We start from the raw sequence: 26,759 nt of genomic DNA, 5'->3' as shown, positions 1-26,759 counted from the left end.
TATTTAAGTCACACAGAGGTTAAATTGTTTTCTGATTTCTGGAAAGTTTGTGTGTCATACAAACTGCAGCACACTTTCATCAGCTCTCACAGACAGTAGACTTATCTTTACTCATTTAACACTGGTACCAACCTCATCATTAGATGCTTAATGCAATAAGGCCAGTTTGCATGAGAAGGAGTGTTTTATCCCCAGATAACTACATAATGGCACAGCGTTTCCGTGCACCAGTGCCTCTTTGCAGTGATCATCAACTTTAGGGTGTATTTTCCTGTATAAACTGTCAGACATCATTACAACAGCAGGAGTGACTTTCTAATGCCCCCTTACCCCGCTATGATAAAGGAAATAAATGAGCAGGAAGTCTGCCTACCTACAGACCTTCAGCTGAAACGGATGGTGATGCTGTTAGTGTGTGTGGGGTTAGAGAAAGAGAGCAAGGGAGGATATGACAGGATACTACTTCAGCCTCAGTGTGTGAGACTTTTTCAAAAGAAACTCCACAGATTTGTCGCAGTCTGTCCCCACCATTTAGTGTGAGCACAAGAATTGTGCCTGTCTTAAAGGAGTATAACGTACAGTGTGCAATTGTAAAGATAAAGTCCAATAAAGTCTGTATAGGTATGCATTACTTTTGACTGCTGATTCTGGAGTTTAGTGAGGGTCTTTCAGCCTCTATGGTGTGAGGGGTCAGCTGCAATTTTACCTGCACCTCTCAGAATCCTGGAGGTGTACAGGTTGTGGAGTGATAGTAGATTGCAGCCAATCACCCTCTCTGCAGAGTGAATGATAGGCTGCAACTGGTTCCTTGCTGTGGCTGCAGCGATGATGGACATGATAAAGAGCACCATCATTGTCTTTGGCAGGTTGAATTTCTTCAGCTGCCCTAGGAAGTACTTCCTCTGCTGTCCTTTTTTGATGAGGGAGCTGATGTTTAGTACGGGCATGGGCGGTAGCATCCTTCCTGAAATCTGCAAACATCTCCACTGTCTTTAGAGTGCTGAAAAAAGTAAATCAGTTCATGGTTTTATTCTGAATTATGATATTATTCTATTTTTAAGATTAATGATGTTCATAAACTTTGAAAAAGTCTACTACTGTCTGATATGTGGGTGATTTTATAGCTAATGCATAAATGTGCCAGTAATATATTTGCTGGAGATGCAGGCGGTGTCTTTGATTGGGGGATATTATTTTGCATCAAAAGTTTCAGTGTAATTTTGGTTTTGAATATTGTTTGAAACTTTAGTTCACTTTGGCTGCCTCATACTCTAATTGGAAGCTAAAATTGCCTCATAAATGTAATCTAGAGACAAAGATGTCGAAAAAAAAGTCTCCTCTATGAAAAGTTGACTTCATTTTGTGTGTTTATGTGTTTGTGTGTAGGTTATCAGAGCAGCTCTGTCCCTCCTCACCCCAGAGAGAGCCAACTTGATGCTGCTGTCACCTGAACATGAGGGCCGGTGTCCCCTCAGGGAGAAGTGGTTTGGCACACAGTACAGCGTGGAGGGTATGTGTCAGTGTCTTTGTGTGTGTGTTTGTTTACTGCATGTGTTACAGCTCCTTCCCACAGTATAGGCATTCAGTGAATACATTGTCTTTTTCCCCTTGTGTGGTGATATTCAACCTGATATATTGCAGACAGCAGGCAGTAGAAATGCCAGCATTTATCTCTGTCTTTTATACAGCAAACAATAGTGTTGGAACATTTAAATAATAAATGTCAACATTTTTTATTTGAATAAGGTTGTTAGGTCACTCATTCAAAGCATGAATCTAAACTGCAAATGTCTTCTGTGTCTGGAAAGACATCGAACAGGAGTGGATGCAGCGGTGGACTGGAAACCTGGAGCTGAACAGCGACCTTCACCTTCCTGTTGAGAACAAGTTCATCGGTGGGTAAAGAGATTTGGGGTGTTTTTGTCGCCAAAACTGTTGAAAAGTGTCCAATAATCAACATGAACACGACTCGCTCCATCACTTTGTTCGTTTTTCCTTCACTTCATCCATCCAACAAACAGACTAATCAGATATATTGACCAAACTCTGAGGAACAGTGCATTTTGTTCAATGCATCCTGTCTTCTGTAACGCTGCCTTGCTAGTCCCTGATCTGATGGAGGGGTGATAACTCAAACTCAAATCTCTAAGCTCACTACAACCCACATTCAGCCAGGGATTATTTCTCATAAAAGGCAGGAATAATTTAAGTATTGTCTGTGCTTGTCAGTGATTTTAATCCTGGAGATACTTTGCATTTTTAGAGTTTAAGAGTTTAATTCTTTCCGAGTTTCCAGAGCTCAGTGCAAGTTTGATACAAAGGATTTTAACTTAAAACGAGTCAACTCAAACAATGACAGAAAAGTAGGTTACAGTGGATTCTGTCTTTGCTGATCCAACTGCAAACTGATTTTATGAGTAGTTGGAGATACAGTGTCTATAAAAAGTATTTACCCCCTTGGATGTTTTAACCTTTTATTGATTTTATAAATCAATCATGGTCAATATAATTAGGCTTTTTGACAAAGAATGCTTCTTTAATGTCAAAGTGAAAAGAGATTTATACAAAGTAATTTAAATTAAATAAAAATATGTAATGTAAAAATAATTTACTGAATGAATGTTAGCCCCCTTCTATTCAGCATTTATTAGTCACTTTTGGCTGCAATCACAGCACTGAGTCTGTGTTGAGGGGTCTCAATCAGCCTTACAAATCTGGACACTGCTGTTTTACTTCTTTTCTGCAAAACTGCTCAAGCTCTGTCAGGTTGCACTGGGATCGGGCGTGAACAGCCCTTTTCAAGTCCAGCCACAAATTCTCTATTGGACTGAGGTCTGGGCTTTGACTGCTACTCCAGAACATTCACCCTGCCATCTTTAACCCATTTCTATGCTTTGGGTCATTGTCTTGCTCGACTGAATAGGATTGTCCGCCAAGATTTTCCTATATTTTTCTGCATTCAGTTTATCCTCTTCCTTTGCAAGCCGTCCAGGGCCAATTGCATAGAAGCATCCCCACAGCAAGATGCTGCCACTGCCATGCTTCACAGTGGGGATGGTGTGTTTATGCCCACCAAACATAGAATCTTGTATGATGGCCTAAAAGCACGATTTTGGACTCATTAGACTAAATAACTTTCTTCCACTTGACTATGGGGTCTCCCACATGCCTTCTGGTGAACTCCAGTCAAGATTTAATGAATTTTCTTCAACAGTGGATTTCTCTTTGCCTCTCTCCCATAAACTTTTGGTGAGGAACCCAGGCAACAGATGTTTTATGCAGAGTCTCTCCTATCTCGGCTGTTGAAGCTTGTAACTCCTTCAGAGTAGTCAGAGGTGTCTTAGTAGCCTCTCTTACAAGTCTCCTTCTTGCACTGTCACTCAGTTTGTGAGGACGGTCTGATCTAGGCAGATTTACACATGTGCCATATTCCTTCCATTGCATGATGATGGATTTAACTGAACTCAGGGCATGTTCATTGTCTTGGAAATGTATATTTTTTGTATCCATCCCCTGTTGCTTGGAGTGTTCTTTTGTCTTCATGGTGCAATGGTTACCAAGAATACTGATTCCTGGACCTTATGTATCTTCACACTACAATCCCTTGAAATACATTCATTGCACTCAGGTCCCCATTTCACTAATAATGAGATTACTAGAACCAATTGGTTGGACCTCTGCTGAATTTGGCCAGTCCCTTTAAAGAGGTGAATATTTATGCATTCAGTTATTTCAAAATACATGTTTTTGTTTAACTGACATCTAGTTTCATGTTGACTTTTAAGAGTTCTTTTTTTGGGTCAAAAACACCAAATTATATTGACCATGAGTGATTTATAAAATCAGTTAAAGGGTAAAACATCCAATTGGTGATTACATTTATAGACACTGTAAGAATAATAATACTGGTGATAGCTAGGATGTATTTTGCACATTTCAAGGGATCCAAGAAAACAAAGACGAAACAGAACAAATTGATAAATAAAGAAGATGGAGATTGATAGAAATGTTTTCAGGGGTAATAGGATTTTAACGGACTCCATAGGATGAGTTAAAGGCAAGGAGTGTTTTGAAAATATCCAAGGATGTGATGTTGTAAATTTCTCCCGGCAGAGAGATCCAGCTGTGAACAATCCCTAAATTAGCACACTTACCATTTTCAGATCACTATCTGAAGTAAAAATGGTGTAGTGGTATCAAGAACAACAACAGTAGTTTGAACCCACACTTGACAAGCAAGCCCCCTCTGGTCGAGCTCCGGGGTTGGTCTTCTTCCTGCATGTTTATTCCAAACTGGACACATTCAACTGTCTGAGCTCACACATGATTTATGAGATGGTACCAAACAGAATTATCATGCTGTACTGTTTATGTGCCTTTTTTATTGTTCAGCCACTGACTTCACCCTGAAGCCCTCTGACTGCCCTGACACCGAGCTGCCTGTCCGAATAGCCGACAGCGACAGAGGCTGCCTGTGGTACAAGAAGGACAACAAGTTCAAAATCCCCAAAGGTGAAATGTGTCTGAGTTTGTTTTTGTTTGTTTGTGCCTACAGTCTGTGCATCATTTAGCATGCAAGTTGTTTCCAGGAAGGCTTTTGCTATCATTAGGGAGTACATTGACGCTGCTTGTCCTTTTTTCCTTCTGCAGCCTACATCAGATTCCACATAATCTCTCCTGTAATCCAGCAGTCTGCTAAGAAGTAAGATCAGACTCAAATATGACCTTGTACAAACAGTGTTTGTAACACTGATTTACATTGCTGTCTCTCTCATTCCTCACTCGTTTTATCTGGTCGTTCTCTCCCTGCTTCCGTGATTTCACCCTCTTTCCCTCTTTATCACTTTTTACCCTTTTTACCTTGTATCCTTCCCGACTTCTATTTCCTCTTTCACCTTATCCTCCTCCATACGCATTCCTCGCTCTTATTTATTGCCTTCTCCTTACTTTTTATCTCTCCCGTCTCTTTTACTGCCTTGCTTCTTTCACCCAATCCTCCTCTTTCCCCTGCATCTCATCCTTCCCACCCTCTCTCCTCCACCTCTCTCTAACTATCTCATGTCACCTTCCTCCTTTCCACATCTCTTCCCTCTCTCCATCCTTACCCATGTCCTTTCTTCCCTTCAGTGTGGTCTTGTTTGACTTGCTGGTCAACATCCTCGGACATAACCTGGCAGAGCCGGCATACGAGGCCGAAGTAGCTCAGCTGGAGTACAAACTGGTGGCTGGTGAGCACGGCCTCGTCATCAAGGTTAAAGGGTTTAACCACAAACTGCCTGTGAGTGAATTCGCCCTGAGAGACTATACACAAAAAATAGATACAGTGATGCATAAAACCACACATTGCTTTGTAATATCTTCGGTAGAATGGATTATTTTCCACCTGTGTATGTGGATACATGTACTTCTTACTCCGGTTTAAGCTAAAACAGTTTAATGCAACTTTCTAGATAGAAATAGTTTGCCTTTGTGCATAAATGGTAAATGACATCTTTGTAAAAGCTTACAAGTCATTTATGGTCGCTTTAGAGCTCATCATTCTTGACAGTCATAATTAGTGCTGCCCTTTTATTCTGTTGGCTGGTATTTTTATAATGAAATGAGAACTTTTTTAATAGCCTAGCTCACACTGCTATTTACATCCCTGTGACATTTTGCCTTCACTGTGAGCGTTGTGGAGACTTAATGCGGGGGACGAAATGACTCCCCCTCTGTGCTGTCTTCAGAGGTGGTAACATAGGCAGGATCTGTGGGGGGGGGTTAATGTAAGGTGTGTGCATGTCTTACTGTGTGTAGATGTAGAGCTCCCACTGTGCCAAGCCGCTCACATTCCCACAAAGCTGAAATGCGCTGTGAGCTGACGGGCGGGGGACACGAAATATGACACCGTCGCGGTATCAGTATGTAAGTTGCAAGGTGAAAGACGGCAAAGCTACGGTGGGGAAACCTCTAATGTTGGGTGTGATGAAGGATTAATGTCATCGTGTAGTTTGTCCAGCAGAGCCCATTAATGCCGGGCATACGCTGGTGGAAATTCAGCTCACACTGTGCGACTGATTTGTTTAAAATTCAAAACTAGAGCTGTGTATTTTCTCTCACGATACGATACGTATCACGATTTGTTTTGTGAAAAAAAAACTTGATCTAATAAACATTGACATCATCTATTTATAAACACTTAGCTATTAATAAACACAAACACAGTAATACATATGTTTGCTCTCTGTTCCCAAAGTCCATCTTGAAATGGGTAAAAAGATTTTCAAGTATGCTGCTCCTGCAGCCTGGAATCTAATACAGGAGACTTTGTGCCTGGGAGAGCTGGTCTCCTTTGAGTCGTTTCAAAAGCAGACTGAAAATGTTGGACGAAGATGCATCAGGTTATAGATGTTTTTGACAAATAACATTGTGCTCTGTGTCTTAGAAGTAGAGGACATACTTTATTAATCCCTGAAGGGAAATTCACAGTTTACACTGCGTTGTTGAACATATTACACACACATTGGCTGAGGATCCCCATGGACACACACTAAAGGAGAGATGTCAGAGTGATGACCTTGCTGCTCTTGCTGAAGAGCTGCCAGGAGCTCCCTTGCTCAAGGGCACTTTGACCTCTCCAGCTACTGGGCCAAGGTCCAGATATAGGCTGACTGGGTCTTGAACAAGCGACCCTCCAAATCCCAGCCTAAGTCCTTACAAACAGTGTTAAGCTGCTGCCTGAAGCCGTTTTCATCTGCGTCACTGTTGGCTCATGTCTTTACAACTAAAGCATTAAGTGCTTCTCATGGTATTCTGATCAGAAGTCAATGGAAGTTTTCAGCAACATTCAGTGCTGGTTTGGTGGACACTGGGCAGCCTAGCTGCTGTTGCTAACTGCTAATAAGCCTGGTGTGGAGTGGGGATGACAATCTGGGTTTCTTCTGTGTTTTACCTTGTTTATTGCACTAGCCTGCATGCTGATTTACAGCTGCCACCATCTGCTAACTTCACCATGGGGTATATATATTTAAAAACTGCGTCAGCATCTCAGCAAGGAATCTGTAAAATCTGTATTAATACGTGTATCAGCAAGGTGCATGTGATGATATATTGCTGTATTAATTTTTTAGCACAGACCTACTAACAACCATCACCCATGATTTATGTGCAAACGCTGTAAGAGTGAAGTCAGGAGGGACTCTGACAAATGTCACTGGAGTTTCTTTTGAAAAGTCAAACACAGAGAGGTTGAAGTCATATATATTGTCACGTTTTCATACTTCAAATAGCTACAAAACTGCTCTCGCCATCTCTCTCATTGACACATAAACAGCGTTGCCAGCAAACAAAACTAGCAGCTAAATGATAAAAAATGTTCCAGGTCAGATCACATCATATTTCCTGCTATGTTATTTAAAAAAAACATTCAAACAGACTACTTTTCACTTTTCATTTTATTTATTCAAATTTGATATCTGAATGCAACCGAAGACCTAAAATTTACTATTCTGTGAAGTACTCTTCAAATAAATCAGACCATTTTACTCTCCAGGCTTGGCTGTACATGTCAGTCAGTCTGCTGTTGTCAGAGACTAAAACTAAGGATATTTTTCTTTAATTTTATGTCATTTTATTTAGTTTTGTAAACACAAAATTACATTTTAGTTCGTTTTTGTTTGTTTTTTGTAAAGCTCAGTTTTCATTTTGTGATGATGACTTTAATTTTTGATGATGAAAATGATTTTTTTATGAGTTTTTTTTAGTTAACTATAATAACTGTGATGTTTACTAAACAGAAAAACAATATTTTGTTTTAATTCATGAATTTGTTTTGAGTCCTCAATTCAAAACAAGAAGTTAACAGCCAAGTGCTGCCAAGGTGAGCAGCACTGGTCTGCACTTGTTATACTAGTATTGTTATTGTTTTGATTGAGAGCCCCCTGGTGGTGTAATTCTACACACTGTACGTTTAAGTCTAGATAACAACAAAGCATGGTATTTGGGGCCTGTTGCTTAAGAGGTGCCAGTTTGCTTCCTGAACATTGCCAAGATGGTGCTCTTGAGCAAGGCACAGAACCCACAACTGCATGGGGCTCTACTCCCTTACTCTGGTATTCCTCTCGAGTTCCTGTTGGTGCATGTGTTGCATTTCAGACCCCTAGCATATTGGCCTATGTGTGAGTGGAGCATGTTTCACAGTAACAGAGGGAAGAGGAATTTTCCCTCGAGGGATTAATTAAGCATATACATTTTTAAAAATCTGCATTCAGAAGTTCCTTTTCCATTCCAGCTCAAAAAGTTCAGTACAACTGCAGCCATCACTGATATATGGAGATTTAGAAAAATACATATTAGGAATGGTTTCAAAAGACCAGTGCAGGTTGCCTATTATAGGGATACTGTACATTTTCAGTGGTGGAATTCACTATTACATATGCAACAACCTCTTATTGGCTGTCTTGTATTCAATAAAGAATTAAATAAACAGTATGACATTTTAGGAAATAGACTTGTAGTTCCCTTTAAGACCCAGATAAGAATATTGATTTTGTAAATGCATTTGTAGTTAATGCAGACTTCAGCAGGATGGACTGCAAATCCCTGGTGTGGGGTAAAGGGTTAATTGTTGTGTAATTACTTGTGTATGTAGCTGGTTTGCTGGGTTAACAAAATAAAAGCTGTTAACTACCCAAAATGAAACATTGAAGAAGAAAACAGCCGACCTGGTCTTGCCTTAAAGGTAATTAAACCTTCTGCTGGCCCTTAGAAGCTGAGACAATTTTCTCATGAAGTCTCAGCAAACAAAAAGCACAAGGATACCAAACTAGAAATTTGTTATGCACAACTTCTCTCGCTATTTTGCTTCTAAAACTCATTTAACAGCACATCAGTGTAAAAATGTCCAAGCTAGAGAAACTCAAATGTCACACATGCATACTTATGTAATTATTTTCAGCACACAGATGTGTTACTGTTGTTTTCATGTGTGATAATGAATGTGATTCTTCATCTTCTCTCTCTCTCTTTGTCTTTCCTTCTTCAGCTGCTGTTCCACCTCATCATTGACCACCTGGCTGATTTCTCTGCCTCCCCTGGCGTCTTCAGCATGTTTGCCGAGCAGCTCAAGAAAACCTACTTCAACATCCTCATTAAACCTGAGAAACTCGGCAAGTGAGTTGTTTACCCTCTCTACTTTTCTTTTTTTTTGTCTCTGACATTTCCTTTGTTGGCTTATCTTCAAGTCTGTGATGCCTTCTAGTGGTGAAATGTGCGACAAACCTGCCTTTTTTGTCATCTGTTTTCTCTTCCTCCTTTCTCTCTCTCTCTGTGCTCCATCGCCTCAGGGACGTGCGTTTGCTGATCCTGGAGCACTCCCGCTGGTCCATGGTGGAGAAGTATCAGGCTCTGACGGCTGGGCTGAGCAGCAGTGATCTGATGGAGTTCAGCCGGAGTTTCAGGGCTGAGCTATACGCCGAGGGTCTGGTGCAGGGCAACTTCAGCTGTGCTGTGAGTGAGCACAGACAAGAGGATTAATTAACAATAAGATAATCTGATTAGTCAACGAGTGCCTATGTGTCTGTTTGCATCAACTGAGTCTGAGTATCATGTCTGTTTGATCCCTGTGTGTGATCCCAACCTCTTCATTAACCTGTATTGTAATTTCTCCACAGGAGTCACAACAGTTCCTTCAGTATGTCACTGAGTAAGTCTGAATGAACTCTCTAATGAAACACCAGCACTGTATAATCAAAAGGATCCTTTGCCTCCATGCACAGTAATTTGCATTGGCCTCAGTTCAATCCATGATGCCCCCTTTACCCTTTTGATTTATGCTTTTATTCTTTATCCTCTCATTTCAAACTTGCCTTTTTTCACCCCCCCCCCCCCGGCAGAAAGTTGCAGTTCTCCAAGCTGCCATCAGAGGTGCCAGTGATGTTCAGAGTGGTGGAACTTCCTCCTAAGAGCCACATCTGTAAGGTCAAATCACTCAATAAAGGAGACGCCAACTCCGAGGTCACTGTGTACTACCAGGTACAAGCACATCTGCAATACATCAACTCTTCCATGCTAAAAATAGAACATATTTTATTTTAGGTGGCCTATTCAATTCAAGATGTTCTCTCTATGTTTTCTTTTTTTCTTTCCAAGTCTGGGCCAAAGTCGTTGAAGGAGCACACAATGATGGAGCTGTTGGTGGTGAGTGCTTCTTTCCTTTTTCCATCATAAATTTCCTCCTCTTATTCTGCCTATCTTTCTGTCTTGACTGAGTCATTGATGTTTTCTAGATGCACATGGAGGAACCTTGCTTTGACTTTCTAAGGACCAAAGAGACTCTGGGGTATGCTAATCCAAAAAGGCTGTTTGTTACATTTTGGCCAAAAAAGCATGAATCAGTTACTATTCATTATGAGTTTAAAGGGAAGATTCAAGATTGCCCTGGTCATTTTCCTAATGTATCTGCACATGTACAAATCCAATTCCAAGTTGGGGCTCTGTGTAAAATGTAAATTAAAAACAATGCAATGGTTTGCAAATCTCATAAACCCATGTTTTATTCACAGTTAAACATAAAGAAATTGAGACATTTAACCATTTCATGAAAATATTATCTCATTTGAATTTGACTGCAGCAACACATCTCAAAAAAGTAGGGACAGGGCCATGTTTACTATTGTGTAGCATTCGCTCTTCTTGTAACAACAGTCTGTTCACGTCTGGGAAGTGAAGAGACCAATCGCTGGAGTTATGAGAGTGGAATGTTGTCCCATTTTTGTCTGTTGTAGGATTCTATCTGCTCAACAATATTCTGTCTTCTCTGCCAGATGTTAAATTTTATGATGCTCCAAATGTTTTCTATTGGTGAAAGGTTTATCTGCAGGCAGGTCAGTTCAGCACCTGGACTCCTCTACTCTGAAGCCATGCTGTTGTGACTGATGCAGTATGTGGTTTAGCATTCTCTTGCTGAAATATGCAAGGCCTTCCCTGAAAGAGACGTCGTCTGGATGGGAGCATGTTGCCCTAGAACCTCTATCTACTTTTCAGCAATGATAGTGCCTTTCCAGATGTGTAAGCTGCCCATGCCATAGATGCTAATACACCCTCATAACATCAGAGATGCAGGCTTTTCAACTGTGCACTGAATCGAGGCTGAATGGTCCCTCTCCTCTTTAGTCCACAGGATATGGCGTCCGTGGTTTCCAAATAGAATTTCAAATTTTGATTTGTCTGACCACAGAACAGTTTTCCATTTTGCCTCAGTCCATTTTAAATGAGCTTTGGCCCAGAGAGGGTGGCAGTGTTTCTGGACTGTGCTCACATTATGGTTCTTCTTTGCATGATAGAGCTTAAATTTGCATTTATGGATGGCACGATCAACTGTGTTGACAGACAATGATTTCTGGAAGTGTTCCAGAGCCCATGCAGGGGGACCTGAAGATCACAAGCATCCAGTATTGTCCTTCCCTAATGCTAATGTTGTTACACAGTTAACTATTTAAGCCAGTGTAGCTACGTGTCCTTTAGCAATGTGAACTTTAGTAAACATAACTAATGCTAATGTAGCTATGTTAGCTACTTAGTTAATATAGCCACATAGCTGACAGAGCTTAGTTAGCTTTAGCAAATTTAGCATAAGCTAACACCGCTTCTTCAGCCTTAGCTACATAGCTATTTATGTGAATAAAGTCTGGGCTTATGAGATTTGCAAAACCTTACAAGGTGTAGAGTCTTCAGCTATGTTATCTGTGTAGCAAATGTAGCTTTGTTCGCTTTAGCCTGATTGCTGATTGCTTTTTCTGTTTGTTTTTAATCTTCTGTAAAGCACATTGAGTTTACGCCTGTATGAAATGTGCTATACAAATAAAGTTGAGTTGATTTGATTTGATTTGAATTGATTAGCCTTAGCTAAATTAGCAGTGTTAGTTTTTTTTTTTTGGAGGACAAGTTTTTTTCTTATAGGCAGACTGTTTACTCTGCTTTATTAAATTTCTTGTAATTGGGTTTTGAAGGTCAGGTAACCCTTTCCCCAACCAATTTTTATATGCTTTTATTTTGAAAGTTTTAGCCTTTGTTTCTGTCCTGACAGAGGAGGCGTCTCACAGTAGTTGCCTGAAATCTGTGGTCCGCAGCCAGTCTTGGACATTTTCCTTTTTTAACACTTGTTTATTTTTTGTTGATGATAAAGTTTCCCATGAAAAAAACTGGGAGATATTTTTTGACAAAACAAAAGTACTTTTAAAATTTTCTCAGCTTTAAATATTCAAAAACTTTCTGCAGATATGTCAAAAACAAGCACCATTGAAAATCAGCAACCAAAACCAATTTGCTGACTCAACAAACTCAAAGCTTTCCTTTTTCTTTTTTCAAATTACAGTTTTTTTTTGTAAATCACTGGATGGAAATCTCTCTGTTTCTGCCAACATCTCTCATTATCATGACTCTAATTTCCAGAACAACATGTCTGTGCTGATCTGAGGGATTTATCCAAATCTAGTCATTTTAATTCTTTGCTTGCCTTTTCCATCAACAGTGGGACTATTCACATGTATCTGCTGTAAACACATTGTCTTCTGTTATCTGCTGCACATTCAAACACAATTAAAAACATTTCCGGGCTCATTATGCATGATATTTAAAGTTAAAGACAGATTTTTTCCTCTTTGTCTCTGTTTCTGTGCCTCTCAACATCTCTCGTCCTCTCCTATGTTTTTTCACGTCGCCCTCTGCAGGTACCATGTCTACCCCACCTGCAGGAACACCTCGGGCGTACTCGGGTTCTCTGTCACTGTGGAAACACAGGCCACCAAGTTCAAGTGAGTCTGCAACATAATCTTAACCTTTCATCTTCCCCAAAAGCAAGATCCGATTTATCTTAACCGCTTTCCCAAAACCAAGGTATAATATATCTTTCTGCTCACCCAAACCAAAGCTCGATTTATCTGTGTGGCCCTGCGAAGAGAAGCGAGCGGAGCTGATAAATGACTAAAAGAATCAAATACAGCCCACAGCATATAATATATCTCTTACCTCTCCTGAACTTTTCCCTCTCAGTACCGAGCTGGTGGAGTTAAAGATTGAAGAGTTCTTGGCTTCATTTGGGGAGAAGCTCGATTCGCTGACTGAGGACGCCTTTAATACTCAGGTCTGTGTCTGTGTGTGTGTTTTAGTTTGTGTATTTGTGAGTTCTCTCAATGTTATGGGAAAAAAAAAAGTTCCAGCAAATTTTACATAACCCAAAAACTTTTGGAAATGTCAAAGTTGCTCCTCAGGTTAGTTTGACAGTTGAATAACACAGTACTTATCCACATGAGACACTCAGGTCTGCTTTGTACATGTGTGTGTTTTTGTTCATGCAGGTGACTGCTTTAGTGAAGCTGAAGGAGTGTGAGGACACACACCTGGGAGAGGAGGTGGACAGGAACTGGGCTGAAGTGTTGACCCAGCAGTATGTGTTTGATAGGCTCAACAAAGAGGTGAGAGCAACACACCAGCATTGGCACATACACAGCCAGTGAGACGGGGCATACATCCTCCTACAGTTTATTCAGAGCATCTGTTCATTTCTTGGAAATTTATTATCCTAAAATGTAAGGTTGCAGCTTGTCTTAGTAGAGTTCTGTGCAGAACTTAAAGACATTTTTGCACCAAGAATAAAGGCTGAAGTAGATGTGGCGAGTAAGCCACCTGAGGGCACCATTGGGTGGGAAGGAGGATTGACACAACCCCCAGTCATGCTCTGGATGTCCTTGTGTTTTACCAGGGGCATGGGGAAAAATCTGTTGAAAAAATAACAAAGTCCAGGGATGGATGCAGGGAGTAAGCATGGCCGACTTGCTGGCTTGATCTAACAGCGTGAAAATGGTGGATGCTCCAAGTGGCAACAACAATCAAGTTACAAAGTTTTGGAGATCGTGGAAGCTCTGGCGACTTTTAAATGTGACATGTAAAAGTATTTTGGTTTCCCAGAGAACTATTAAGCAGTTTTGAGTACCACTTGGTTAGCTTAAGCTTGTATAAATAAACTTTTATTTATCACAATTATTGTGATGATTAATGAAAAGAGACTTTATTAATTTATTTAATCAAAAAGTAATCATTCATTAAATTTATTATTAAGATGATTATTGGTTTCTTGCTTGCTCCACCGACTGAAACATTGACTTTCTGACATTAGCAGGCCTCCCAGAGTTTTGACGAGTGTTTCTGTGTTTAGATTGTTGCTCTTAGGCAGATGACCCGGGACGAGTTGGTCTTCTGGTTCAAAGAGCATCGAGGACAAAACAGCCGCAAACTCAGCGTGCATGTAAGCAGTGATTTTATGCATCTGTGACACAGAGATCAACTGTTATTTTAACTTTTTTACCTAATGCATTGCTATCCCCTTGAAGGTGGTGGGCTATGGTGCTGAGGAGAATGACGAGGAACCTGGTGGTAAAAAAGGAGACGAGGGAAAAGAGGAAGATTTAAGCAGCTCTGCATATGGTGAGGTGTCAAAGCTCACCTTCCTTCCTGCCTCACCAAAGATGGCGGGCTCTGTGGCCATCATGGACATTCAAGCTTTCATTAAAGACCTGCCACTCTTCCCGTATCATAAGATACTCGAATGACCTCCTGCTCAGACTGTGACACAGATAGATGGCTGCGCTGTGCCTCCTGCTAAGGGGACTCTGTCACATTAGAGATGCAGGCACTTAAAATGTGAAGGTGAAGGAAGGTTGAAACAGTTTTGGCTCCTCTGTGGACTTGAATTCTCTCTCAGGAGCCTCAGCTGTAGATTTTACCCAAACTGTGTGTAGAAAACTCCTAGAGGTGATAATAGAGTTTTCTTAACGTGATAATCTATTCTGCTTTCTCCTACATAATTATTTTCTATCCTCAGACACTGCAAGTGTGAAAACACTGTATTTCTCTATCCCATACTGAGTGAAGATCACTGGATCAAATTCTCATTATTTGGCTCTCTAGCCCTGATGTTATTACAAAACCAAATCCCTGTATATTCCAGGGTTTATGTTGGAGCCCACAGTGAGCCTAATACAATTTAAAAACACAAACCAACTGTGAAAACTGCAAAAAATACTAGATCCTTTGAACTCTGGAAGTGTGTATTTGAGTGATTGTGTGCTGGATTGCAAGCTCTTATGTGCACTCACTGTTGCATTAGCTGAGCTGAATTATGACATGGTAGAAAAGTGTGCAAAGAAATAAATCAAGGTGTGATGAGTGGATTGATGGTGCAATATACTGACTACAGAAAACACCTCATCACAGCTATTTTACACTTAACCTTTTCGAATGTAACTCTAAAATTGAATTTTTTGTACATTTTCTTTGCCAGGTTGTCCCAAAGGTAAAAGGCATTTACATTTAAAATACTTTGACATTTCCTTCTGCTCTAAATCACACTTCAAGTGACAAATTTGCAGTTAACAATACATTCAAAAAGGACTTTGTAGTATCCACTGTGAGGAACAGCAGGTCCTCAGTATGCCATCAGCTGTTTAATTTACACAAGTTTAATTTGTGTGTAAATTGTACATCAATCACATGCTCTCTTCCACCTCCTCCTCGGGGAAAAGGTTGTTGCGGGGGAGATATTGTGTCAGGCTTGTGGCTGGTGACACTCTGCACTATTGAGTGTAATTAAAAACTAATCCTGAGCCCAGCACAGCAGAGCATGTTAACAGAATTGACTAATATGCCCACAGGGAAGCCTCTTTCTCCGGCAAAGTCTTCACCTACAGTAGCCTCACACAAAATCATAACCCATACAGCTGGTGGTAAAACAGCTTTTCTAAACACAAAATCCAAGCTTTGCGTGTGCAGGAAGTGACCTAATGAGTGTGGACGACAAAATGTGACATCTGCTGTAAATCTGATCGCATGGGGAGGATATTTTACAAGATTTTGGTGTTTGGCTGTGAGTTGTCACTCAACTGCAAGAGTACAAAGGCGCGAGTCTGGTTTTGGAGTGCGTTCCAGTTCATCCATAAGGAATCAGTCCATATCAAGCCTCTGCAGGTACGAAAACTCTGACACATCAACCTTTTAACGGTATTCAATTAAACCAGAGGTGTACAAAATATAGCCAGGGGGTCCACTGTGGCCCGAGGTTCAGTCAAAACACAGGAAAAAGATTAAATTTATGCTTGACAGTTTATACTCCCCATTTTTTGCACCTGGCATTGTTGCTGTGTTAATTCTATAAACAAACATTTTGACCAAAGGAATTTATTGCTGTGTTTTTTTTAATGACAGCAATAATATCAAAAGTGGAGATATCTCAACTCATAACATCCTGATGTACCGGTGCACCAAAAAAATTTCAAGACATTATTTTGTTTTTTCAGGGCTGTTAAGCTTTATCATGATTAACTATGTTCCACAATTAGTGCACTAATTGTTCTTAAGCTTTATTAGCTGACAAAGCTACATTCACTATGTAAGCTACTTAGTCTAAACTTTGGGGAAAAAAAAGGGTCTATGATATCATGAGTGTTGCATCCATTTCCTGAGAGGGGTGTGGTCAGGGGCAGAGTCAGACAGGTAATTGCCACAGACACAGAAATGGCTTATTCTGAGAAGGGCTGAAACAGAGGTTTTTGGGCATGCAAAAAATCCTATACTGGAGTGTTTTTTCAGCAATAAACTTCACAGGGATGTTTTGGGGACCTCTGAGAACAATATAAACTTGTCTTAAAAGAGTAAACTATGTCCCCTTTAATGTCTCATTTCATTAAAAAAAAAAAAAACCTCAATGACAGCTCAGTGGAAAAGCAAAAATCCACCTAAATCTTGTGTTACCAAACATTTACTTTTTTCTGTTCCTTTATTTCCTGTTAAGTCCATAACAAGTTCTTTTTTTCTTCAAGTTCATGTCATAATCTTAGATCTACCTATAAAAGCATGTCTATATCCAAACAGGAATTCATTATCCTTAGTTTAAGACCGTAGGAAAAAACAAAATGATACAAAAACAATTTTGAATGCAAGAGAGTGGAATTTTTTTGGAAAAAAAGGTACAATTAATCAGGATAAACTACAGACATTCTGAGATTAATTGCTTTTAAAATGTTTAATCTTTTAACAGCCCTAATTTTATTCTTGATGATTACAGCTTGCTGGTGATCTGGGGAAGGCTACAAAAAAGTTCTGCTGCACTAAAGGTTCCCAAGAGCACAGTAATCTCCATAATTCTCAAATTCTCAAGTTTGGCACAACCAGGACGAATCCAAGAGACTGTCATCCAGCAAAACTGAGCAGTCAGGGAAGGAGAGCCTATGTAAGAGGGTTGACCAAGAACCTGATGGTCACTCTGAGCTCCAGAGATCCTGTTTATGGCAGAGTGGCTAAATGGGAGCCTCTCCTCAGTGCAAAACATATAAAGGCCTACTTGCAGTTTGCATAAAAACTCGAAATAAAAGCCAGACTGCCATATATCTCGGGGCAAAAAAATGCTTACATTTTTTAAATTTATTCATATTAAGCTTTCATTAGGGTTAAGGTAAAGGTAACAATTAGGATACCACAAATGAGAGGTTAAAAACCTGACCTACAAAACCTGATTAAAATAAGTTTAATAAAGCCATGTGAACAGTCAGTTTACATCAAAAAAGCTTATCCTCCATAAAAAAAACATTCTTACACAGCTATGTAGCTCTGTTATCTATATCGCTGCATAACCTACGTAGCTAACATAGCTATGTTGCTGAAGCTGAAATCACAAAGCAGCAACATAAGCTACGTAGATATGTAAGCTTTAGCTATATTTGCTAAAGCTCACGTTACTAAAGCTAACTTAGCTACATTGCAGTAATGCAGTAATGTTAATAACATAGCTAGCATAGCTATGTTAGCTTTAGGTAAATCTATCAAGGCTGAAACATGTCTATGCATGGGCTAGTTTTATTGTGGATTAGACCTCTGACCTTTTTCTGTGTTTTTTAATGAAATGTTATTAGACTGTTATGTTGCACTGATGTTATTTCAGGAATTTAACAGCCCGAGTTTGCTTACGAATTAAGTTGAATTAAAAACAAATCTAAAACTGGATGTACGTTGTACCGTCAAAGTATGGCACTTTCTTTCTGAAATATACAGTGTTTCAGATGATCCGTCTGTGAGAGTGGCTGTCAGAGAGTACAGTCTGCAGCCAGACCTCTCTCATTTGAACTGTGCTTTTCTTTTTCTACGTCAGACTGTCTCCTGTGAAAAAGATCGATCAAAATAAGAAACCATTCACAAAAGCTACTGAGAGTTGGCTTGCAAGTTCATCAAATATTAAAAGTGGAGAAATTGACTCTTTAAACTTAAATGTGGTACAAAAAGGAAGTCAGCTGAAGAGATGTAAAAATCTTACTGGTGGTGTTAAGGTCATTTATGATAAAAATGGCACTCTTCACAGACTCTGGTGTGTTAAACCCAAATGGGCCCCCCTACAGTCCCACAGTGCATTCTTTGCAATAACAAACATAATTATTTTGTTGTTTGTTTTGATCTGAGTTTACCTCCTTGGTCAATCAGCAACCTTAATCTCCTCTGTGGGGAGCACAGGATATTAAGGATTGGATACCAAGCCTAATATTACACTAAGCCAAAGACACAGCAGCTCTGGTGGACCAAATATATTCTGTGAATATCAAGCGGGAGAAGAGACTATGAAACCTAAGAGGAAAAACCTTGTAGTTATTAGAGGATTAAATCTATTTCAAACTCAGCATCAAAGAAAAAAACTATATCTGCATTTTAGCACTTTAAATTTCATGAGCTCCAAGGTCATAAAGGACAGGATTATTTTGAAAACACTTTAGAAGACTGCGGCTTTTGGAGGAGCTGGATTCATACAGTATTGTTAAACTCCCTGGCATCCAGCCTAATATCTACAATTTACGTACCTGAAAGTTCTGTCCTTCAATCTGATGTTACCATTACTTTAGTCCATCTTTTCTGAAGTTATATTTTACCAGAGTAACAAGATTTACGATAACTATATTCTCTGTATTGCCATACCTTACAGGATTCTAGCAGACATTCTTGACTGTCGCTGGCAATAAAAGGTTTCATAGTTCAAATGAAAATTGCAGCGAGACATTTTGACTGCCTTATCTTTTCAGATTTGATTCTTGTTTAGCTATATGGCAAAAGGTCTCCTTTTTTAAACTGTTTCTATAAATTATTGATTGTTTGCAGATGGAATTCTATGGATGATTGTGCGATTGCAAATGAAAGCTAGCAGGTATTAGAGCATTAAGTTGGCACGCTAACATACTCACAGTGACAAATTGTAGTTACTGATGTTTGGCAGTGGTTTGCTATGTTGATTACTGATGTTGATCAACCCGAAAGCACTTTATATTTGTTGAAAATTGCATTCTTCTGTATTTAAATACTTAATATTAAGAGTGCACAAGAGTGCAAAGTGTGTTTACACTTAGAAGAAGTTTGGAATCACAGATACTGCAACCTCACTAGATGCCATAATGGTGCTATCTAGTTCACTAAATTCTGTCTTTTTTAGTTAGCATTCAAGGTCGATTCAAGTAACAGCTGATTGACATTAACCACTATGTCCACTTGTTCAATTTAGCAAATTACTACATACCATGTCCAATAACTAACATTTGCTAATTGGCAAAGACCAGCATATCCACTGGTTCACATCTGCTTATTATATCACCATGTTAACGAGCAAACAGTGTCCACTTGTTTATATGATGATAAGCACTAAACACCATGCCCACCAGTTACCATTTGCTTCATAGCATTTAACAAATTTCCATCAGGAAACATTTGCTTATGAGCATTTAACGCCCAGTGTGTCCCAAAATTGCATACTTCTGTTAGTATATTTTAATACACTTAAGTGCAGTACAGAGCACTTAATCGCAGCAGCAGTATTGTCCCAAATTGTGCACTGCTATTTTGCACATACAGGGAGTGATGTCCTTTTAACCGCCTGTTTTCTTCTTGTACTTCTTTGTAACTGCAAGTTGTAAACAGATGTTAAGCGATTATAACTGAAATATGACAGCTACTTTTTAGTTTTGTACTCAAGACCACACTATTTGAGGCCAAGACCTGCCAGAGACCAAGTGCACCGAGACCAAGACAAGACCAAGACTTTTAGGGGTCGAGACTGAGACAAGACCAAGACTGTTGAGCAGTTGAAGAGCATTCTCTCTTTAATTTTAGTTTTCTTTTAAATAAATTTGACAAATAACAACAAGGTGTCTGTGTCCGTGACGGGGACAAGACCAAGTAAAAATGCTCTAGAGTCCGAGACGAGACAAAGACATTCAAAATGTGGTCTTGAGACCAGCCTCAAGACCAAGACCTTTCTTGAGTACAACAACGCTATTATTAGATTTCTGTACCTTGCATTTAATGTTAAGATTATAAAGTCAAAGAAAATTAACCTATTCTGCCTTAAATGGCTTTTTCTTGACTGAAATCTGATGCCGTTAACACATTAGCTAGCTAGCGGATGCTAACATTTGCTAGCGGATGCTACAGGCCAAAACTTTTAGAATAAAAATTTCCAATTAGGGTTAAAGTAAGGATTAGGTTAAGGGTTAAGCACCAAAAGTTAAGTCAAAAATCTGGCCTTCAGAACCTGATTACAAAATGTTTAATAAAGCCAATTAAGCAGTCTACTTACAGGGAAAAACTTTGTCCTCCATAAACTCTCTAACATAGCTAAGACTAAAGCTAATGAAGCTACATAAGCTACGTAGGTAACATATCTGAAGACTGTACAACTTTACCAATTTTGCAAATCTCGTAAACTCATATTTTATTCATGTAAGATAGCTATGTAGCTAAAGTAGCTAAATCTCACCAAGAAATGTAAGCATATGCTAAAGCTTAGCTGCAAAGTGAAAGTAGTTACATTAGCTTGAGCTATGTTTGCTAAAGCTCACATTGCTAAAGCATGAGCTAATAATTCATTGGTTCATAGCCAAATGTTAATAATGTAGCTGGTTTAGTGGCATTAGCTAAAGCTAGCGAAGATACTTTAGCTTGCACTGATATGCTATATCTTACTAAGCCAAGTTAGCTACATAGCTATGGTGCCTATGTAGCTAGATTAGCATAAGCTATGTTTTTTTAAACTCACATTGTTGAAGTGAATGTAGCTTGGCTTAATGTTTACACTGCTAGCGTAGCTTTGTTAGCTTTAGCTAGCTAAAGCGAAAGTAAGCCACTGTTTGCATGACTTCTTCTAAAACACGTCTATACATAATCAGGCATCTGAGAGCTGTGGTCTGCAGACTCCTTTCACCTTTAACTGGAGTAGATTAGGAGACTTTCCCCAGTCACCACAAAACTTGATGAAGGCTACAGATATGACTTAAAGATCATTATTGGCTTTGAATTGGACGATTTGTTTTTTAAGCTACAGTGGTGCTTAAATGGAGAAGGGAGATGTTTAAGATGTTAAATAATGCTGAAAATTTTAACACACATCTCAACCTTTCTGTAATATTTCAAAATATTTGAGTAAACAGGTTTTAAAAAGATAGGCAGCTCAGTTTATCTCCTGCTGTTGTTTGTGCTTCTGAGGATAAATGAGACATTTGCTTTTCCCCACTGTCTACTTGTGCAAAAGAGAGCAGCAGAGTCTTGCCACTCTTTTGGATCAGGAAGTCATACATCAGCCTTTGGGGTATGAAACTGTGTCACAAGTAGTATCGCCAGTAAATGAACTAGGCCTTTGCTGTCAACACTAACTGGTGGTCCTGCTAAGAAAAGCTTTGTGACTGTGTCCCGGAGAGCCGCTCTCATGCTGTGTTCTGCTGTCAGAAGCCATTCTTTCTCCGCGCTCCATCTCCATCTCTTAGACTGGGTACATACGCGAAGAGGAAATGTAGCACAAATGCATGTAGACAAGCTTGCCCATGAATCAGAGAAGATTAGGTTTGTTCAGCGCACTCACACACGCGCGCTCAGCTTCACCCTGTGTAAACTTTCCACTGCTGCACTCTGTGTCATTCCTGTTGTCATTCTAATTTCATCTGAGAAACCCTGCCAAGGCAATAATGAACTCAAGTCATGAGACCGGGGCCATGCTGAGTGGTTGTGTGAGCCGTTTTGTGTGTGTGCACAGGCCATGTGCGTTGTGTGTGTCAGATAGAAAATGAGAGGGGAAGGTAGAAGGAGGAGAAGATGGCGTTAAAGAAAAGGGCTGGCCAGTTGTAAGCGTGTTGTTTGTGTACTTGTGTGCTGTGTACAACAATGTGCTGGTTTTAAATTAAGCAGTTCAGTGGGGTGTATCATCTAAGCCGCTGTAATGTGTCGACTCCTTTATTCAATTGGAGCAGTAATCTTAGAACTCCCACTGGTCCGCCTTCATCAGCCCCCTGCTACAAAGCTAGCTTAACTTAGCCAGAGACACAGAGAGGCAGAGAAATGCTGAAGAGATGAGCCACTTTGCTGGATCAAGATTATACTTAAACAAGTGTAGCCAGGCTAAATCTCCTCATTATTGGGGTATTATGGTCCAGATGGATCTTGTTTGCAGAAGTAGTTTGAGATGGTTAGCTCCAGTTGCTTTGGGGAATTTGGAAGATGAGGATACTTGAGACAGATTTATGAAATAATCCTATACTTACCCATGTATGAGCCAATATAGACATGATTGGCTGAGTGTGTCCCTTTTCTTCAAGTGAATTTCAGCACCATGGACAGCAGACTGCCATCACCAACAGCTCTCTGAACTGTTTTATTTTGTGTTTTAACCTAAAATATCAAGTTTAACAGCAAGAAGGAGGCTTTCAACTTTTTTCTCAGTCATTCCTTTACCCTAAACTTTAATGTGAAATCTTTATTTTCCTGGTTGACAGATTTTTCATCCCCTACTTCTACAAGTGTTCCACTTTAGACTTCAAATATCAAACAGCCTCAGGATATTTGCTGTTCCTGAGGCGAGTTGTCAAAATCCCAATAATTCATTGATGAAGAGCTTTACTGTCATTCAAGTCCGGAGTTGATATAAATACCCCGCAGCCTTTCACAAAGGTCAGAAGTCAAATGATCCAGAGGGTCTTAAGAGCTAAAAAGTCAAAGCTTCATGCTGTAGGGCATCAACATCACCAAGAGGGATTCCTGAAGACCTGACGAGTCAAAGGTTTATTCTAATATGACCTAGCAGCAGTGGCAGTTACCTTATAAATATGAAAGAAGAGACTGTAAAAAAATCATTAAGTGTATTATAGCCTTTTTTATGCTTTATAGCAGTGATACTCAATGCCATATGCAGTTCTTTCTTGACTACTTTCCCCCAGAAAACCTTAAAAAAGGGAATTTTTGACCTCAGATATGACACATTGCAAGTCCAACATTCAATGTGTTCCCCACACTTATATAGCAGGCTTTAATTGTCAAATTTAATTCTCAGCCTACATTATTCCATCTGTATATTCTCATCAGATCCGTGCAAGAAAGAACATGAAGGATAAATCCCCCTGATTCTTGAGAAAAGGGACAGAACGTGTTCTAAACTTGACTTTGTGCTTTTTATTCAATAATTTGAAGTGGATTTTCTTCCCCGAACTATGACTTTTCATATCCTGATGTTTGCCAACTCAATCAGACATGAATTTCAGGTTTTCAGTTATCTAACACTGGGGTTCAGTGATGACATTTAGGAATAAATTTTTCACTTTTTTAACTTATTTCTTCACTCATCTGAAGGATCTCATCTCATAATTTTATGATTTTCTAACTTATCTTTAATTATTACATATAGATTGGCCGGTATATTAACAATTAGGCACAACAAAATCAAATACCATGATGCATTTTTGTAAGAAAACAAAAAAAAAATCTGACAGTTGACAAACATCTGACAGAGTTGAGAAACATCTGATAGAGTTGACAAACATCTGACAGAGTTGGAAAACATCTGATGGAGCTGACAAACATCTGACAGAGTTGAGAAGCCTCTGACAGAGTTGACAAACATTAGACAGAGTTGGAAAACATCTGACAGAGTTGAAAAACATCAGACAGAGTTGAAAAACATCAGTCAGAGTTGACAAACATCAGACAGAGTTGGAAAACATCTGACAGAGTTGACAAACATCTGACAGAGTTGACAAACATCAGACAGAGTTAGAAAACATCTGACAGAGTTGACAAACATCTGACAGAGTTGACAAACATCAGACAGAGTTGACAAACATCTGACAGAGTTGACAAACATCTGACAGAATTGGAAAACATCTGACAGAGTTGACAAACATCTGACAGAATTGGAAAACATCTGACAGAGTTGACAAACATTAGACAGAGTTGACAAACATCAGACAGAGTTAGAAAACATCTGACAGAGTTGACAAACATCTGACAGAGTTGGAAAACATCTGACAGAGTTGACAAACATCAGACAGAGTTGGAAAACATCTGACAGAGTTGACAAACATCAGACAGAGTTGGAAAACATCTGACAGAGTTGACAAACATCAGACAGAGTTGACAAACATCAGGCATAGTTGGAAAACATCTGACAGAGTTGACAAACATCAGACAGAGTTGACAAACATCAGACAGAGTTGGAAAACATCAGACAGAGTTGGAAAACATCTGACAGAGTTGACAAACATCTGACAGAGTTGACAAACATCAGACAGAGTTGGAAAACATCTGACAGAGTTGACAAACATCTGACAGAGTTGACAAACATCAGACAGAGTTAGAAAACATCAGACAGAGTTGACAAACATCTGACAGAGTTGACAAACATCTGACAGAGTTGGACAAACATCTGACAGAGTTGACAAACATCTGACAGAGTTGACAAACATCAGACAGAGTTGACAAACATCTGACAGAGTTGACAAACATCTGACAGAATTGGAAAACATCTGACAGAGTTGACAAACATCAGACAGAGTTGGAAAACATCTGACAGAGTTGACAAACATCTGACAGAGTTGACAAACATCAGACAGAGTTAGAAAACATCAGACAGAGTTGACAAACATCTGACAGAGTTGACAAACATCAGACAGAGTTGACAAACATCTGACAGAATTGGAAAACATCTGACAGAGTTGACAGACATTAGACAGAGTTGACAAACATCAGACAGAGTTAGAAAACATCTGACAGAGTTGACAAACATCTGACAGAGTTGGAAAACATCTGACAGAGTTGACAAACATCAGACAGAGTTGGAAAACATCTGACAGAGTTGACAAACATCAGACAGAGTTGGAAAACATCTGACAGAGTTGACAAACATCTGACAGAGTTGACAAACATCAGACAGAGTTGGAAAACATCTGACAGAGTTGACAAACATCTGACAGAGTTGACAAACATCAGACAGAGTTAGAAAACATCAGACAGAGTTGACAAACATCTGACAGAGTTGACAAACATCAGACAGAGTTGGAAAACATCTGACAGAGTTGACAAACATCTGACAGAGTTGACAAACATCAGACGGAGTTGACAAACATCTGACAGAGTTGACAAACATCTGACAGAATTGGAAAACATCTGACAGAGTTGACAAACATCAGACAAAGTTGACAAACATTAGACAGATTTGACAAACATTAGACAGAGTTGACAAACATCAGACAGAGTTGGAAAACATCTGACAGAGTTGACAAACATCTGACAGAATTGGAAAACATCTGACAGAGTTGACAAACATCAGACAGAGTTGGAAAACATCTGACAGAGTTGACAAACATCAGACAGAGTTGACAAACATCAGACAGAGTTGGAAAACATCTGACAGAGTTGACAAACATCTGACAGAGTTGACAAACATCAGACAGAGTTGGAAAACATCTGACAGAGTTGACAAACATCTGACAGAGTTGACAAACATCAGACAGAGTTAGAAAACATCAGACAGAGTTGACAAACATCTGACAGAGTTGACAAACATCAGACAGAGTTGGAAAACATCTGACAGAGTTGACAAACATCTGACAGAGTTGACAAACATCAGACAGAGTTGACAAACATCTGACAGAGTTGACAAACATCTGACAGAATTGGAAAACATCTGACAGAGTTGACAAACATCAGACAAAGTTGACAAACATTAGACAGATTTGACAAACATTAGACAGAGTTGACAAACATCAGACAGAGTTGGAAAACATCTGACAGAGTTGACAAACATCTGACAGAATTGGAAAACATCTGACAGAGTTGACAAACATCAGACAGAGTTGGAAAACATCTGACAGAGTTGACAAACATCAGACAGAGTTGGAAAACATCTGACAGAATTGGAAAACATCTGACAGAGTTGACAAACATCAGATGGGGTTGAGGTGCCTCTAACAGAATTGACAAACATCTGACAGATTTGACAAGTAGCTATCTTAGGGAGTTGGCAAAAATGTGAAGTTGACTAGTATCTGACAGAGTTGACAAATGCATTTGAGAGAATTGCATTTCTAGTGAGTGGGCGTGTCTACAGCTCGTTGAACCGACACACCCACACCATCCTAGAGCAGATTTTACCACCTTTTACTGGCCTGGTGGATCATAACACAGCGGCATGTCATTCAACAAACCTAAAATAAAGATTTTGTGAGTGCTTTTCAGGGACTTTAAAAGTTTGTAAAAAAAAATCCCCCTTGCCTTCGAAAGTGATGTGATTAAAGAATCAATGTCCACTAAGGGTTTCTAGATATTTCTATTCCAGGCGATGACCCACTGGAAACAGCTCCACGCTCCACTTATGGGTCTCCACCCACCAGTTGAGAACCACTGCATAATGCCATATTAGGCTATTTAACATTACTTTAAAT

The 26,759-nt window shown here is 39.5% G+C and overlaps 1 protein-coding gene across 2 annotated transcripts in view; it reads left to right on the top strand.

Annotated features, from left to right (window-relative positions):
* The window catches only part of LOC121526494 (nardilysin-like), a 40,676-nt gene extending 25,470 nt beyond the window's left edge, over positions 1-15,206 (top strand). The window contains exons 17-32 of one of the 2 annotated variants that reach the window (XM_041813137.1): positions 1,387-1,510; positions 1,809-1,895; positions 4,393-4,512; positions 4,651-4,702; positions 5,128-5,278; positions 9,023-9,150; positions 9,324-9,486; positions 9,651-9,682; positions 9,873-10,011; positions 10,129-10,176; positions 10,266-10,318; positions 12,708-12,791; positions 13,030-13,120; positions 13,335-13,451; positions 14,192-14,281; positions 14,367-15,206. In XM_041813137.1, the coding sequence (XP_041669071.1) occupies positions 1,387-1,510; positions 1,809-1,895; positions 4,393-4,512; positions 4,651-4,702; positions 5,128-5,278; positions 9,023-9,150; positions 9,324-9,486; positions 9,651-9,682; positions 9,873-10,011; positions 10,129-10,176; positions 10,266-10,318; positions 12,708-12,791; positions 13,030-13,120; positions 13,335-13,451; positions 14,192-14,281; positions 14,367-14,585 (1,698 nt within the window). In that variant the 3' untranslated portion in view covers positions 14,586-15,206. Of the gene's footprint in view, positions 1-1,386; positions 1,511-1,808; positions 1,896-4,392; positions 4,513-4,650; positions 4,703-5,127; positions 5,279-9,022; positions 9,151-9,323; positions 9,487-9,650; positions 9,683-9,872; positions 10,012-10,128; positions 10,177-10,265; positions 10,319-12,707; positions 12,792-13,029; positions 13,121-13,334; positions 13,452-13,738; positions 14,006-14,191; positions 14,282-14,366 lie in introns of those variants that run through there. The other variant, XM_041813138.1, reaches the window with a different exon arrangement.
* The last annotated feature ends 11,553 nt before the right edge of the window (positions 15,207-26,759 follow it).

This window comes from Cheilinus undulatus, linkage group 18, assembly GCF_018320785.1.
Source record: "Cheilinus undulatus linkage group 18, ASM1832078v1, whole genome shotgun sequence".
Taxonomy (NCBI): Eukaryota; Metazoa; Chordata; class Actinopteri; order Labriformes; family Labridae; genus Cheilinus; species Cheilinus undulatus.
The sequence above is the reverse complement of the archived record's forward strand: the minus strand, read 5'-3'. Positions and strand labels throughout refer to the sequence as shown.